The following is a 17,228-nucleotide window of genomic DNA, read 5'->3' as shown; positions in this document are numbered from 1 at the left end:
GTGTCAAGGCTGGAATTTGGGAGGAAAGCCAACGCCAACACACACACAGCCACAGTATGCCTTGCCCACACAGAGCCATAGACATGACAGTTAAAAACATACATGTACCGTAACATATAGTGGGCGTGGTTTTCTGGATCTGACAAATCGGCCATTCATTTTTCCCATAGAGATTTACAAAAATATTTATATAAATTATTTTAAGCCTATAGAATCAAGCCATCCAGAATCAAAGGTTTTATGGTCATGAGTCATGAATCACGATCCTGGATGTCTGGATTCTACGCTTAAAAAAATGTATATAAAATATTTTTGTAAAAAAAGCCAATTTTTGAGTGGGTCCAGAAAACCATGCCCACTGCTACTGTATATACTGTATATACTAGTATATACTAGTGCTAACTACAGTATGCTGCCTGTGAAAGGCTGTTAATGCATGCCTGTTTGTTCACCACTGTGAAGTCTGGGGCTTCCAATCCACCACGGTGAAATCGGATTGGCTGAGCCTTCAGGGGAGGGAATCTGGACAGGGTCTGAGCACACTTTAGATTCCATGCGTGGACAGAAGAAGCTGTGTTTTGCGTCATTTCCGGTTTTCTTGACAGCTGGTGGATGGAAAAGAAGCTCCACCCACGCGGCAGATTGCAGCGTCGGCCAGATTCCCGGAAAAGCTTGCCCCAGCCACATTCTGCCGCATGGGTGGAGCTTCTATTTCATCCACCAGGTGTATAAAAACACGCAAAACACAGCTTCTTCTGTCCGTGCATGGAAGTTCAAGTGTGCCCAGAGCTTTGTCGGAATTCACCCTTTGTCAAGTCCATCCCGTGGTTGTGCCCCTCTTCACACCCATTGGTTGCCATTTCGTGGTTGGACAAAAATCCTTTCTCTCCATCCACTACCATTGAAATAACGTGTTTTTCAGTTGCTTCGTATTGATATTCTGTGCATTCAATTCTTATTTTAAACTTGGTGTCAGTAAAAAGGAACATCACAGGTGCAGAATGGTGAATGGGCATATGATGTTTGTTTTTAGTTTTTTCCAAAAAAAAAAGATGAGATGGTTTAGGGGCGACCGAACCTGATACCATTTATATTGGCCACATGACATCTCAAGTCGTCATGCCATGCATTGGAGGGAGATGGGAAATGATCACAAAACTCCTCTTACCGAAGTTAATTAACCCATTCTGACCTGAGATCAGATTCATACGAGGTTTCCGCCGGACACACACTGGTCTGATGAACCCATTCTGACCTGAGATCAGATTCTAAAAATGTCAGTCGTTCTTCGATTTTTCAAAAATAGCAGACCTACAAGCTCGTATCGCGCCACTCGGTGGCGCGATATGAGCTTGTAGATCTGCTATTTTTAAATAGCTAAAGCATAACATGATGCTGACACCAAAATGGGTGCCCGTTCAGAATGGGTTAAATGGGGACTTCACCGTGTTTGAATAGTTTAACCAGGCTGGGAATTCTCATCCCCACCCGTTTCACCCAATTTGAGATGGACTACAGTTCATTGCACAGTGCATGGTTTCATAGAGCAACAGGCCAGGTTCTGTAAATGCATTGTGAAAACAATACAGCAATGCATTATCAAGAAAAGTCTGTGTTTAATCCAGCCATTGTCCTTTGTTTATTCTTCACCAGCATCAAGACAGCTTGAATAGAAATTGGATTGATGTCCTGTGGAAAATAGGTAGACTTCGAAATAAGACCCACTATGATTAATATGGTACCATATGAAACCTTTATTATGATTAGTCTCCATAGGATTTATTCTGACTGACTGACGCTATTGTAAAGAAATGCCATTCATTTGAAAAGAAACTTTAAAAAAGTGTGTTTGAGTTTGAGCACTGTTTTGGGACGGTGGCTAATAAAGAATACAAATAATTTGCCATTAGAAGCCACAACAATCTTTATTATAATGTTATAACAATACAGGCTTTACGTTCCAATAGATTTCAAAGCAGAATCAATCATGTTAGTTGAATTACATTATCTCTGGTAAAACAACACAGGAATGAACAGGTTAACACAAGGCTGTTGCTTACATCCGTGGTTACAAAAGTGGGGTCCAGGGACCCACAGGGGTCCTTGAATGGGTTCCAGGGGTCCTCAGCTAAATGATTGATAGTATAAGTAACCAAATAGACCCTTAAAGGTCTGTAACTCAAAGAGTGTAGGCCTATACAAGTTAAACCAATTGTGGGACCCTTACTTGTACACTCTCCAAGTAAAATGAACACTTTACAGGGCAGATCAGGGTTCCAGTATTATTTTAGTTCAGGGACTCTCAAGGACCCCCGGTTTGACATACTGTATATGAATCCATTTGCACACTATCAGAGTTACAAATGGACATGTTATGAGTCCATTTGGTTCCATTTGAACACTATCAGAGTTACAGATCCAAATGGGTCACCAAAATGTAGAACCAGGAAACCAGGAAATTAAATCATACTGTTTCATAAGCACAGTTTAGCTAATGAATTGTGTTATTAAATTAGTGACCATCTTCAACCTTTATAGTTGCCCTCGGGTGAAAATCTTGCATGTCCAAAACAGTTACCAAAAACAGTTCAGGATATGGATACTTTCTTAAATATTTGAAAACCCACTTTCACCTTTTATAAAAAGTGGAAAATAGCCAATCTCCAGCTCGCAAAGTCACAAAGACACGGTGTGAGCATGTAAATCGGCTATATTTTCTTCTTTTACATGACACTCTTGTATGAGAAAGTGCCGCATTAATTGACAAACAAAAGAAAACATTAAAAGTTTAAATATGGATATGGAGATACAAGGTTTCTGAGCGACAGCAACGACATAAATATACCCGCGTTCTCATCAGAGCATACAACTAATATCTCCTGTGAACAGTCTGATAAGGAGAAAAAAGAAAACAAGAAAGAACCATAAACTTTTGACTTGAGAAGAAAACGAGAGCCAGAGAGATGCACTTTCTGCTGAAGGTCGGTCAGTGGAAGCTAAGGTTGGACCTGGCGTCCTGCTTGCTTGGCGGGCGGGTGAAGTGCCTCGACTCAGGCGCTCTTGCCACAGTCGGGGCAGATGATGTCCTCGAGGGCGGTCAGGAAGCCTCGCCCCACCAGGGACACGGCGCACTTCTTGCAGTTGAAGCAGTCGTTGTGCCACTGGCGATCGTTGAACGAGATGTACTTGCTGCCTCCCAGGCCTGAAAACACACAAGCCGGAAACGCAACACATAAGCCATGGTGTTGGGAATTATCATTCGTTTCAGTGACTGGAATCATTTCGTTCCTGTTCACTATAGACAGTATGTATGGCCGGTGCCATATTTAGTCACAAATATCAAGCCAAACTGCATTAATGGTAATGTTTCTTCTAGAGCTGATTTGTTTGCGCTGATGCCTTGACGACACGTTGAGGTTAAGACTACACACTTCATATTTGGCTGTAGCTGCATTGGAAACTCCTTATATGGTTATGGAGTCATAGTGACATGACAACCTTATAGATTGTTAATGGTATGTTCACATATTATGCCAATTGTGAAAATATAATAATGATATAATTGTATCAACATACAGTATGCAAATTAGCATTCGGCAGTTTCTACATCCCGGGGACCCATACTCAACATTTCTAACATAAAACATTGGTGTACTCAACATGTCCGGGTTCATATTCTGGCTAGTGGACTAATACAGAAGATCAAAGTACAGTATACAGAACACTGGCAGCCAAAGGACAGGAATTAGGGGAGGAGGAATAAATAAAGAGGAATAAAATAAAGAGGAGGAATAAATGTGAGTATTGGAATTCGACTATAGAGACTCATGATTACCAGTTGGCAAGTATTCAGATTTGTTTTTTACTTAAGTAAACTGTAATAGTATTATTACCAAAATGTAAAAAAAAAAAAAAAAAAGGAATACTCACATTGTGCTACTGCTTCCGTATTGTAAAAGTAAGAAGTGGCACCAAAATATACTTAAAGTACCAAAAGTAAGTACTTGGGTAAATGTACTTAGTTACTTTCCTCCCCCGCTACTGCTCAAAACCAAACAGGAACAAACAAATAGACTCCTGATCACCATAATGTAATAATCATCTAATGGATGTTGATTTGGACGCTCTGGGAGGGGACAGGAAACACATGATCGGGAGAAAATCTAAAGCATGCTTATTTTAAGGACTTTATGGCACCCATTATATTTTCTGCACTGATGCAAAAGGACTGATCCGTCCAAATCAAGATCACACCTTGGAAATAGAGTAATTGGTTCCATAGCTCTGGGCTGTACGTAGCACTGGCGCCAAGGCTTTTGGCGCCAGCCAAAAGTAGGGTCGGAGAGACTTATTCTCAGTATTGATCTAGAATATGGAAGTCTTTCCCCGTTCGGGCCGTTTCAACGCTCTCTTAGCGGTGCTTTAGGACACACCTAATGGGGATCCTACCAAATAAACCAATAGTCCCCCGGGAGATGGATTTCTGAGGTGGATTGCAAGCTACCTGGACATTCCGTAAAAGTAGATTCCCTATTCTGGTGCAGGTCATCTATTTACGACAAGTACAGTTAGTGTAATCAGCTTACCGCTGATGGGTATGGTGCACGAGGTACACTTCTTGGCAAACAGGTTGCAGAAGCAGTCAAGGCAGTAGACGGAGTCGTCTCGGGAAGAGAAGCGCTGGCCGGACAGCTGCTGCTTGCATCCGATGCACAGAAAACACTCCTTGTGCCACGGCTGCTCGCGGTACTGCACTCCTCCAGTGGTGATCGGCTACAAGCAGTCAAATGTTTTATTTAAGTGAACGTATCAATGCTGCAATGTAGACACACTCTGTTAGCCTAAAAGTCATAAAAGTCCGGAATTAAAACTTTACTTTAGTAAATCAAAATGCACTTAAAGTACCACAAAGTACCCATTGTGCAGAATGTCACGTTTTACAAGTAAAAAATGTATTAAAAAAAATAAGTGTATATATACATATACATATACATATACATATTTGAAAATAGCTAATCTATGAGCTTGTAGATGGGCTATTTTCAAATGGACGAAATGTATATACTGTAGGGCTGAAGTGGTTAGTGTGTTTGTAATAAAAATCTACAAATAATTGTAGTGGATCCAATCAGGAGAGAGAAACTCACAAGATACAGGATGAGTCAAATTGGAAGTGATGGAGCAAATAAAGGAGCACACAAAATTGTAACTTGGAGCACAAGCTGTGGGATTCTCTCTCACTCTCCTGTATTGATGTGGTACCAGATAACAGGCAAACTTTGATATAAAATAACAATTCTTCTACATTCTGTAGTTGTGTAGACTTCTTGTAAATTAAGTAATGCAGATGTTCAACAATGATTGAACTCTTGAGGGGTCTATTTGGTTTTATTTGACAAGAGTTAAAGATCTAATATGGGTCCAATTTGGTTACCGTCTCGCCATCATTTAGCTGGGGGAGTGGTCCCCGGACCAGTGGTTGAGAACCACTGGATAGAATCACTATACAAGAATAAATGACAGTCAGAGCGCTGCATACTTTGGTGCACTGGACGCACTTCAGGGCGAACTCCTGCTCGTAGCAGGGCATGCAGTAGTTGTTGTTCTCCTTCTGGATGAAGCTCTTGGTGCCGATGGACAGCTGGCAGCGCTGGCACGTGAAACAGCCCTCATGCCAACTGCTTCCCCGGTGCTCCATCTTCTTGGTGCCTGAGAGAGAGAGAGAGATAGAGATTTAAAACACCTGACTGTTTTTTTTTTAGATCAGATTCTAAAAATGTATGTTTGAAAATGACAGTTTTCTGAAAAAGCTATGTTTCTATGTCAGTCGTTCTTCGATTTTTCAAAAATAGCAGACCTACAAGCTCTTAGATCTGCTTGTAGAGCAAGCTTGTAGCTTGTAGATCTGCTATTTTTCAATAGCAAAATGGGTGCCCGCCCAGAATGGGTTAAAAATGTTCGCTTTAAAATCATATCTATATTCCACCATACCAATTTTCTTTGGGCTATATACAGTATGTAATGTGTAGCCAAAATAAATAAATAAAATAACACAGATTTCTTATTCTCAAACTATACTATGTTAGTTCCATTGATCCAAACTGGAACACAACCAGCTGATTGCTCATTAACCCATTCTGAACGGGCACCCATTTTGGTGTTGGCATCATGTTATGCTTTAGCTATTGAAAAATAGCAGATCTACAAGCTCATATCGCGCCACCGAGTGGCGCGATACGAGCTTGTAGGTCTGCTATTTTTGAAAAAATCGAAGAGCGACTGACATTTTTTAGAATCTGATCTCAGGTCAGAATGGGTTCATCAGACCAGTGTGTGTCCGGCGGAAACCTCGTATGAATCTGATCTCAGGTCAGAATGGGTTAAAATAAGCATGTCCTGAAAATGCACAGGGCCCACCCATCTGAGCACTTTGGGTGGGCCACCACCATGAGCACTTTCAAGAGTATCAAGTGGGGCCCTGATCCAGAAAATGTTGCAAACTACTGAAACGGGGGAAATGATTAACGGAGGGCGAGGGATGAATGGACCTCACCAGGCATGATGGTCTTCGTGCACTCGTTGCACTTGGCAGAGTACTCGTTGGCGTAGCATTCGGTGCACATCAGAACGTCGTCCTTGCTGGAGAAGGGCTTCTCCACCAGCGAGGTGGTGCACTTGTTGCACAGGAAACACTCGTCGTGCCAGTGGCGCTCCCTGTACGACAGATCCTGTAGGAAGAGACCGTGGTGTATAAGTGTTTTTTTCGTTTTTCAAACGGTTTGTTTTGTTTTGTTAAAAAGCTGAAGTTCTATATTCTGAGAGTAATCATTGCTATAGAGTGTTTGTTCAGTAACATGGGTCCCTCCACGTCTCTCCAGCTTTTCATTAAATAGAAAATAAATGTTCAAGTGGGTTGCCAATGTCAGCCAGTCAGGAGAGTACCCATTGTATCAGCTTCCAGTGTTCCAGTTAAAATCTCGTCTTTTGTGTCATGACTTCCAATTTCACTGGTTTATCCTGCATGAGCTCTTGCTCCTGACCCGATAGGAGACAATGGGTAACCCCGGGGCTGAGAGACAGAAGAAGACAAAGAGCTGGAGAGACAGGCCACTCAGCAATGTAGCACTTAAGCCATGCCGAATGTGGTCCAGCAACAGAAAAGACACACTCCACAGTTCATCATGGATTTCACAATATCTTTCCCCTGCATGTTGACAGGTAGCACGTTTAATGGAGTGGTTCTGAAAAGCGGGGTCCTTGAGGGGGTTCCAGGAGCATCCCCAGCAAAAATGAGCTACTAATATAGCATCAGAATCCCTACTTTAACCCCATTTTATGTCAGCGGACACGTTGTGAGCTTGAACATCAGCTTTTTGTCTAATGCATTTACAGTATGTACCCTGCTAATCAATATGGTTAATTTAACCTATTCTGACCGGGCACCCATTTTGGTGTTGGCATCATGTTATGCTTTAGCTATTGAAAAATAGCAGATCTACAAGCTCATATCGCGCCACCGAGTGGCGCGATACGAGCTTGTAGGTCTGCTATTTTCTTTTAAACGAAGAACGACTGACATTTTTAGAATCTGATCTCAGGTCAGAATGGGTTAATCAGACCAGTGTGTGTCCAGTGGAAAACCTCGTATGAATCTGATCTCAGGTCAGAATGGGTTAAGATCTTTACCCTGCTGGTGCAGGGAATGCATTTCTTGCATTGGTCGCAGGTGTTGGAGAAGAGCGACTCGTAGCACTTGATGCAGAAAGGTCTCTCCTCCTTCAGGATGTACTTATGTCCATACAGGGTCTCCTTGCACTCCTCACAGTCGTAGCGATCCCCCATTCTGGAGTCTCCTCTAGTCCTCTCGCTTCACTGACGCTAAGAGAGACAACGACAAAGGCAGACGGTGAGTATAATTGTCAGAGCATTTACAGTAAAGCAGTGGTTTTCAACCGGTGGTCCAGGTGGTCCCCAGCTAAATGATGGAGAGTTGGTAACCAATTATTAAATTATTGGTAAACATCTGCATTACCTAATTTACAAGAAGTCTACACAATAGAGAATGTAAAACTATTATTTCAACATTTACCTGTTATCTCTCCTATTTCACCACATGGAATTGTGGACAAAATCTTATCCAACGACAACAAAAGTCTTTCGTTTTGGGTCTAAATCTCATCAAATGATGGTAAATAATGGGCCTTGTTATAAAAGAAAGTTGAAAACCATCACAGTAAAGGAACTCCTTTTGCGTCATCATCATGTCCCTCTATACCCAGCAGCCACTGGAGTAGTCTGGTGTTATATACCTGCAGAAAAAACACACTGCCCTCTCAACTTCGATGTTTTTACCGTTTGGTGCTGTAGCCCCCAAGGCCCCAGTCACATATAAAATACAGCTGTCTTCTCTGTGTCTCCTGTGTCTTCTGTGTGTTGCACAGCTCGCAATGCATTTTCAAAGGGAGTCATGTGGTTTGAGACAAGCTTGATCCCTGCTTGCTCCATGGGGGGGAGGAGGACAGAAGAGTGCTATGGATTAAGCTTGTCTCGTCAAAACCAGGTGACTTCCATTGGAAATTAATTGCAAGCTGCTCTGCCCCCCCCCCCCCCATCAATCAAAACGATGACAACCAACATGAAAAGGAAATGGTTGAAGAAACTACCTCCATCAGGTTTCTTCATATAAGGTCAGCTGAACCAATTGTCGTTTCTTCAAATCTGAAAATGGAACCATTTCCTTTCAGCTGCATTGTCTGTTCTCTCCTCCTACCGCACCTGTCCTACTAGTAGTTGTGCAAAAGGGTTTTATTCACTGCCATATGGACAACAGAGCAGCAAGCAAACACTGTTTTTTTATTTTATTATTATTTTATTATTAATTTATATTTTTTGTCCCACGATTTTGTAACCCATTTTTCACCCCTGTGTCAATCATCCTGTGATGTGATCCTGGGCTCTACACACCCTCCGCCAACCTACGGAGAGCAACGGACTTAACTCATGCTTCCTTCATGCTTGAGTGTCCAAGTTGCTCCTTTACACCTGACAGGGGGGAGTTTCCCTGGTTGGACGTAGCGCGTGGAAGGAGCACGTTATTCCAACCAGTTCCTTTCCCTCCATCAGGCGTCCCGGCTGACATGGGCAAACACTATTTTGAGGCAAATCGCTTTAATACGCTGCCAAAATACCTCTGAAAATTGGTTGATTTGATCAAGTTAACTTAATTCAACCTTGAGAAACATGATTCACATAAATGGTATTTTAAAGCGAAAAGATTCTCTGGTAGAATTAAGGCAAGATAAAAATAAAATAAATAAACAAATAAAGAACAGAATTAAGTCTGTCACTTTGTCCACCGGAGGGTGCTCAAAACATCAACTCGGTGGTTCTAACTACACAATTCAAAATGTGCAGGTTGCCAGACAAGTGGAAGAAGTAGCCTGGCATGACCAGACTAATATCACTGCGTATATTAGATTGTGCACTCTGATTTGTCACCCACAACTCTGGGCTGAGCAAAATGTAATTGAGGCGTGCCAGGCCAATATCTGCCCAGGGCATTTTTTTTCTCTTCTGGCAGATGTATCTGGTTTCAAGGCTATGAGAGAGAGAGAGAGAGAGAGAGAGAGAGAGAGAGACTTGCAAAATACTAAAAGATGTTGATGGATAGAGCTTACTTAAGTGTTTAACATATGTTTTCCATTAATAACCTAAACCTAATTGTGGTGTAGTAATGGATGGATGGACAGACGGACGGATGCACGGACGGGCGGATGGCAGACATAATACAGTATATACCAGAAACCGTCATTGATCCTGCAGTTAAGATACAGGTATACAGTTTAAGAGAAGTAAGATGCGCAGTAGTGAGATATAGTGGGGTAGAAGCATGAAGCACTGAAGTGAAGCAAAAGTAACCTCAAAACCGTACAGTGTCGGGGTGAACGTACTTATTTACTTTCCGCCCACCTGCTCTCGGGACTTATTGAGATCACAAGGGCCAAGTAAACACATTCTTCGACATACGTGCACGGGACATTCAAGAGCAGTAATGCCTAATTTGTACATTGCATCAAGTCATTAAAGGCCCAACATACACAAACAAACACACACACAGGAATGTTAGAATGGGAGCCAGGGTTAGCAGAGTACGTCATAGTGGGCGTCTTTCATTTAATTTCACTCGTCGGAGCACCAGTTAAAAAAGGGACAATGCTGGCCCAGACAGGCTAGCGTAGCCGTCTGGAACCTAGGCTGCTAATTCCGCCTGACAGCGTGTCGCGGGATTGACCCCGGATCCCGATGACCTTTGCTGCGTGTCACTCCCCATCTCTCTCTGCCCATGTCCTGTCAGTCTACCATCTCTATCAATAAAGGCAGAAAAAGCCCTAAAATATATTAAAAGAAAAGGGGACAGTGGATTATTTTCCTTCACAGTTGGTACAGTAGTGTGTGAATGCTGTCTTCTCAACGCTTCACATCGGCCATGCACTGTGAGCATGCAGATTGAATCTACGGCGCGCGACACGAGTAATTGGACATTACACTGTGGCTGGGAAGCAATTAGAGCATAGCTGTGGCCGGGGTTTTCTGGACCCACTGAAATATCGGCCATTCATTTCCCCCCATAGAGATTTACTAATAAGATTATATCAATTATTTTAAGCCGAGAATCAAGATTTATTTTTAATTTTTAATATATAAATATTTTCGTAAATCTCTATGGAAAAAAACGAATGACGGATTTTTCAGTGGGTCCAGAAATGTGGCCACTGCCATGCTCTATTGGAGGTTAGGTGCCTTGCTCAAGGCACCTAAAGTACATGACTAAATTAACTGTTCTACCACTGGTAACTGAAAAGAGAGAGGAACCAAAGCATTCTTCATCCAAATAGTACAGCATTCCAAGCATTTAGATGAATTTAGACTCTGACACAATGGAAGCATCAAATGGCTGTGTCAGCAACACTCCAACGGTTGTCTGCTCCGTTAAAAACATTCCGACCTTATTGAATCAATTGGAGTCATGCTCAGAGAGCTGTGGAAAAACACCTTCAAAGAAAAGCAAAAAACAAACACACCCATGGAAATGAAATCTTGGACAAATCAAAGTGAAAACACATTTGAGTTCATTGATTCACAAACGAATCGACGAATGAATTTGAGTGAATTGATTTAGTTCACAAATGAATCAATGGATGTGAGTTCACTGAATCTCTTCGCTGAACATAGCAGATCCGCAAGCTCACGACGCATTTGTGCAAGAAATAACAAAATACTAGAGCATCTACAGTAGGATAGAGGCTGGGGGGGACCCCGTTGTTAAAAGTTTAATAAGACACACCCGGCTTGGTGGAAAATACGTTTAAGAATCACAGCCTTGAAAATGTAGCCTCCTCCATCAAGCATTATAACAACATTGTCTATAAACAACAACATTTTAGTCTAATTAATTTCCCCTCCAATAGTCTTCATTTAGTTTAGTTAAACCTATTATCCTGTACTTCGCTGACTTGGGGCCCTGTACCTTGCCTTACCCCTTATGCCTAAACCGTTTAGGTTAAAAGATTTTAAAATAGTTCAAGTTCAAATAATAGTTCCCTTGTATCCCTCACTGGATACAAGAGATTATTCACCAAATTGGGTTGCCCTGTACCTCGGCTTAATCAACCTATTTATCCTATTATTAGAACGTCTAGGAGCTCAATTTAACAAATTGGTTAAGTACCATCCTTCATACTTGGAATCCAACAGAGCAGCATCTGTACACTTTGACCTCATTCTGGTGTCCAGGAAAGCCCATCCCTCAGAACCTAACCACTACAGACCTGTTGCACTTCATCCTGACAGGTCACAGGTCAGGTCACAGCTGAACCCTCATCAGTCGGCATACAGGGCGCAGTGGTATTACAGAGGATGTGGCATACTGTACCTCCTTCATTCCCTTCTCCAACACCAAGATTTATCTACGGATAATGTTGCCGCTGTTTTTTTTATTTAATTTTTCTAGTTCTGCTTTCAACAGCATTGAGCGTCATCACATAATCAAGAAACTGCATCACCTCAGTATTCCTCCACTCTTCATCTACTGGAGTCCCAGCGTTCTAAGTAATAGACCACAAACAGTTCAAATAGGTACAGTATTCTCATCAACTGTTATTACCAACACAGGTGCCCCTCAGGGCTGTGTCCTCACTCAGTCCCTTCTCCCTTCCTCTCTACACAATATACACAAATGACTGTATCCCTTCCTCTCTACACAATATACACAAATGACTGTATGAGTCCTTCACCCACTTACATCACATACCTGGCTTAAATACTCTGATGACACTGCCATTCTCGGACTGCTTCATCATGACAACAACTCTGTTACGGACTACCAGCAGACCATTCCTCATTTTACACTATGTATGCTTGACTGTGGACAAAACAAAATAAATGGTCATTAAAACAACCCACACCAGACTCGAGTTCACTCAACCCACTCCTTTGATCAACACTTTACATCTATTCATAAACTTTCTTAGCAAAGACCTCACTTTCAAGTTCCCTTCAAGTTAAGATCATTGTCTGTTTCCCCTCACCTTCTGTTATTACTGTACAAAAGCATTATTCAACCTATTCTGTTGTATGTTCTCCATGTTTCTTTACTATATTGTTCAAGTCTAACATGTCTAGTTCAAAGTCTCAACCAATGCGTTTGCAAAAGCACGCCATCTGGTGACCATGGCAAACATGAGATGTTGAAAGAAAGCTGGCCTACCAGCATGTGCACTTAAGCCTCTCCAGCTGATCCAAAATGCAGCAGCTCGCTTGGTCTTCAACCAGCCAAAATTCTCACATGTCTCCCCCCTGCTCCGCTCCCTCCACTGGCTCCCGGTCGCTGCCCGCACAGAATACAAAACTCTGATGCTGGCATTCAAAGCAACCAAAGGTATGGCTCCCCCATATCTTACAAGTATGATTGAACCCTACAAACCCTCCCGCGCACTCAGATCAGCCAACGCAGGGAAACTGGAAGTACCCTCACTAAAAACGCCGGGCCAACGCTCCACACGTCCCAAACTCTTCTCCCTTCTGGCTCCAAAACTGTGGAATGCACTTCCCATTGCAGTCAGAACTGCAGCATCACTCCCAATCTTCCGCCGTAGCCTGAAAACCCACCTTTTCAGACTCCATCATGGCCCATAGCACTTACCCTAACCCCTTAGATAGCATTTCTGTTGGCTTAGATAGCATTTGACACAGACTTATAGCATGTTATGTAGACAGCACTATAATTGTATTGTATATAGTTATAGCACGCCATAGTACATATGTATAGCATAGTAGTAAATATGTATAGTTTATATGTATAGTGTATGTATAGTTTCATTATATAGATATTCCACTGTTACTTTCTTAGCTTACGCATGTTTCATGATATTGATAAATGCTTTTATGTGATGTATTCCCATGCTTTTGTTCTTGCTTAAATGTAAGTCGCTCTGGATTAAGAGCGTCTGCTAAATGCCTAAATTGTAAATTGTAAATTGTAAAGCAGGGGCTTGCAACTCACTTTAAGATGCTCCTAACTTTATTTAGCGACAGGCAAGCAAAAAATATCAAACGTTTCGACCTTACGGTCTTTGTCAAGTATATAGATGAGATAACAGGACTATGTCCTGTTGCTAAATAAAGTTTGGAGCATCTTAAGGTTCATGTTTTAGGTTGTTATTAGAGAAAGTAAAAGATGAGTGTTATTTCTTTTTCATTTCTTTCTTTCATTTTAGGGATTTTAGCTGTTTTTGACAGGGGGCATTCGAGCATGGGGCTAAATATGTATGTTTTTACAAAATATTATGGCGATTTCTCTTTTTTATTTATTTACTATAGTCCTACTAGACCCCAGGAAATTACATCTGGCCACAGAAGATCACAGGATCTACTGAATGTGAAGGAGGCCTACTGGGGGGAAGCCACACTGTGTGTCATAGGCTCAATATGCAGTTTGACACATAGTAGATCTCGTGATCTTTTGTGACCAGATGTCATTTATTGGGGTCTAGTAGGACTATAGTAAATAATAAATCGCCATACAATACATTTTTAGCCCCATGCTCGAATGCCCCCGCCCCCCTGTCAAAACAGCTAAAATCCCTAAAACAAAAGAAAGCAGCAAATTCTCTAATAACAACCTAAAACATGAACATGGTTGAAAAAAACTAAAGTTGTCCTTTAAAGTGAGTTGCGAGCCCCTGCTTTCTTTCATTACTTGCGCGCAAGTAATATTTTCGCCCGGTCCGTATGCACCGTCCCAGCCAACCCGCCACTTTTGATGCGTATGCAAATAAAACAGCAAATTGTGCCTGATTTGCTGGGACCAGATTACATTCATGACCATATGTCTTACGTCATCATTGATAGCTAGTTATACATATACACACCATGTACTCTGGTCCCAGCAAATCAGGCACAATTTGCTATTTTATTTTACAAATTACATATATATGTAATTGGTCTTCGATTGTGACGTAATGACGATATGTTTTAGTGTTGGGAGGATTAAAGGTAATGTTCCTGTGTATACATGTATGTAACCTGGTCCCAGCAAATCAGGCACAATTTGCTGTTTTATTTGCATACGCATCAAAAGTGGCGGGTTGGCTGGGACGGTTTTTGGCGAAAAGTAACCACAGTATACCGCTAATCAATTTACAAATTACATATACATATGTATGACTAGCTCTCAATGATGACGTAAGAAATATGGTCATGTATGTAATCTGGTCCCAGCAAATCAGGCACAATTTGCTGTTTTATTTGCATACGCATCAAAAGTGGCGGGTTGGCTGGGACGGTTTTTGGCGAAAAGTAACCACAGTATACCGCTAATCAATTTACAAATTACGTATGACTAGCTCTCAATGATGACGTAAGAAATATGGTCATGTATGTAATCTGTTCCCAGCAAATCAGGCACAATTTGCTGTTTTATTTGCATACGCATAAAAAGTGGCGGGTTGGCTGGGACGGTTTTTGGCGCAAAGTAACCACAGTATACCGCTAATCAACTTACAAATTACGTTGTAGTTGTACTATGATTTGATTTGGCCTTTTTATAGTACAAATACAATAATGTTTCAAGTTTCGACCACACCAAATCAAATCATATTATGGTGTGCATGTTCAATCAATTATTCCATCAAAGCAAACAGCATAAACAATATTAGTTTGCCTCTTCTACAAAAATAAAAGTTACAAGTTACTTCCCACCACGGCGTAACCTCGCATCAGACTATCCAGAATAGCTATATCCACCTCAGTGAACAGTCAAGACGGGCAGTGTCGGTAGGCCAATAACAGGCAGGCGGGCGTTACCATGCCTCTGCCATGCCTATGCTCAGACGCAAACAAGATTCACGCATGCATGATGATGGCATAGGTGTCTGTAGTACTCTCTCTGAATGAGAGAGATACTCTTTAAGAGTTTCAACTTGACTTCAGTTCTATAAGCTGTAGAACTGTATTCACTCTAATTAACCAATACACCATTATTTTGATATGATTCTGTGCTTTCATAGAGAGAAAAGAAAATACAATGACAGTCATTCTAATAAAGGTATAGTCACATTTTGCCTGACCCATACCATCGGATCGGGAGTAAAAATATGTAATCCCTAATTGACACCCAAATTGCCTGTTAACCACTTAGAACACCATATCGTCCCTATCTAACAAAGGAGGGGACCTAGTACAGAGCCCTGGGTGACTGCGGTCAACTGAATACATACTGTAGGGTTTCATTAGTTACAGTAAAACAAATCAAACAAACAACCTTTTTGTAACACTCGTCAAAGCACTCTAAACTAGCTCCCTATAATCCTCCAGACCGCAAAGCAACTATGTTCCGCTAATGACACTAATCTTAAGAGTATGAATTTGGTAAACAAAATGAACCACACACACACACACACACACACACACACACACACACACACACACACACACACACACACACACGCACCAAGTAACAGCCATTGTCTAAACACCTGCTGAAAGAAATACATTCTGACAATCAACAGCACAGTTTTTATACTCTCGAGTTAAATGAAAACCTAGGAGTTGGCTATGCCACCAGCAAATACAACGACAAGTATAACCAGAGATTGAAACGGAGATAGAAACAATGATGGAAGTGGTAAAATAGAAGCAGCAAGAGCAAAAGCAGAGAGAAAGCAGAGGTAGGAACAGAAATAGAAACGTAGGAACAGTTATAGCAGCGGACATAGAAACAGCAGACAGAGATAGAGATAGAAAGAGTAGATAGAGATAGATATAGACATAGAAACAGCAGATAGAGATAGAGATAGAAACAGCAGATAGAAGTAATAGAACAGAGAAGAGATGGAAACACAGATAGATAAAGATAAAAGGAGATAGAAGCAGATATAGAAACCGTACACAGACACAGAGATAGAAGCAGAGACAGAAGCAGTGGGTGAAATCATCACCTGTCAGAGTAAAGGTCTTGCGGCAGACGGACAGCTCAGCAGCAGTATGGAGGGCCAGCTCTCGTCCCTGCTGTGTTTTATTTGTTCCTGGCAGCAGCCGTACGGCCCCTGCATGATGAGAGAAGGAGGGGACCCGTGGTGTACGTGATCACAGTGGGCCGGACATTTTGATCTAGGAATGCAACAAAAACACTGCAGCCGAGATCATTGGATGAATTAATGCAGGAACGTGGGATTTTACATGCGTGTGTATGTCATCAAGAGACAATGTGCTATTTTGTGTTATCTACAAGTACATATTGTACACAAAGGAGGACCTGGCAAGGAGCTAAAGCTTATAAAGGAGAGCTGGGGAGAGGGGAAACACAATACAAATGTGACCAGATTTGACTGAGAGCCTGCCATCGCGCAAACTTTAGCTTTTCACCAGACGAGAAAAACTTAATTTTTTCTTTTTTCAAAATCAGTTAATAGCACAGGCAGACTCTTCAGATACTAGAGCATGTCTGAAATAAGTGTCAGAGCTGAAATCGACATGTAAATATGAAATAAATGCTGAAACATGTAGCTAGGTGTAATGTTAGAGACCACAGAAGTGAACCTTTCAAGCCTGTTTTCTCAACTCGCTGTATTCCGCTGTCAATTTGAAGTTATGATTCCCTGCTTGCATACGACATGTCACAAATATCAGGGACAGATGGAAAACATTAAAGGGACACTTCACCCTTTTTG

At 41.6% G+C, this 17,228-nt stretch overlaps 1 protein-coding gene across 1 annotated transcript; it reads right to left on the bottom strand.

Annotated features, from left to right (window-relative positions):
* Nucleotides 1-2,073: 2,073 nt before the first annotated feature.
* Nucleotides 2,074-16,577, bottom strand: LOC310854395 (four and a half LIM domains protein 2-like). The gene is made up of 6 exons (XM_083759020.1): nt 16,497-16,577; nt 7,687-7,878; nt 6,554-6,728; nt 5,540-5,709; nt 4,587-4,773; nt 2,074-3,202 (listed from the first exon to the last, which is right to left on the bottom strand). Exons 2-6 carry the CDS (start codon nt 7,840-7,842, stop codon nt 3,051-3,053), a joined length of 840 nt encoding a protein of 279 aa, XP_083615146.1. The 5' UTR covers nt 7,843-7,878; nt 16,497-16,577; the 3' UTR covers nt 2,074-3,050.
* Between the last annotated feature and the right edge of the window lie 651 nt (nt 16,578-17,228).

The sequence above is a fragment of the Protomyctophum parallelum genome (genome assembly GCF_964188405.1).
Source record: "Protomyctophum parallelum genome assembly, chromosome: 23".
Taxonomy (NCBI): domain Eukaryota; kingdom Metazoa; phylum Chordata; class Actinopteri; order Myctophiformes; family Myctophidae; genus Protomyctophum; species Protomyctophum parallelum.
This window is presented reverse-complemented; position numbering and strand designations above follow the sequence as displayed.

Excerpts from the sequence above, each read along its gene's own strand:
- LOC310854395 (XM_083759020.1), bottom strand. The coding sequence starts at position 7,842 with ATGGGGGATCGCTACGACTGTGAGGAGTGCAAGGAGACCCTGTATGGA. Across the intron at positions 4,774-5,539 it reads AGTGCGTCCAGTGCACCAAA|CCGATCACCACTGGAGGAGT; the intron begins GTATGCAGCGCT and ends GACTGCTTGTAG. Across the intron at positions 3,203-4,586 it reads GTGCACCATACCCATCAGCG|GCCTGGGAGGCAGCAAGTAC; the intron begins GTAAGCTGATTA and ends GTGTGTTTTCAG.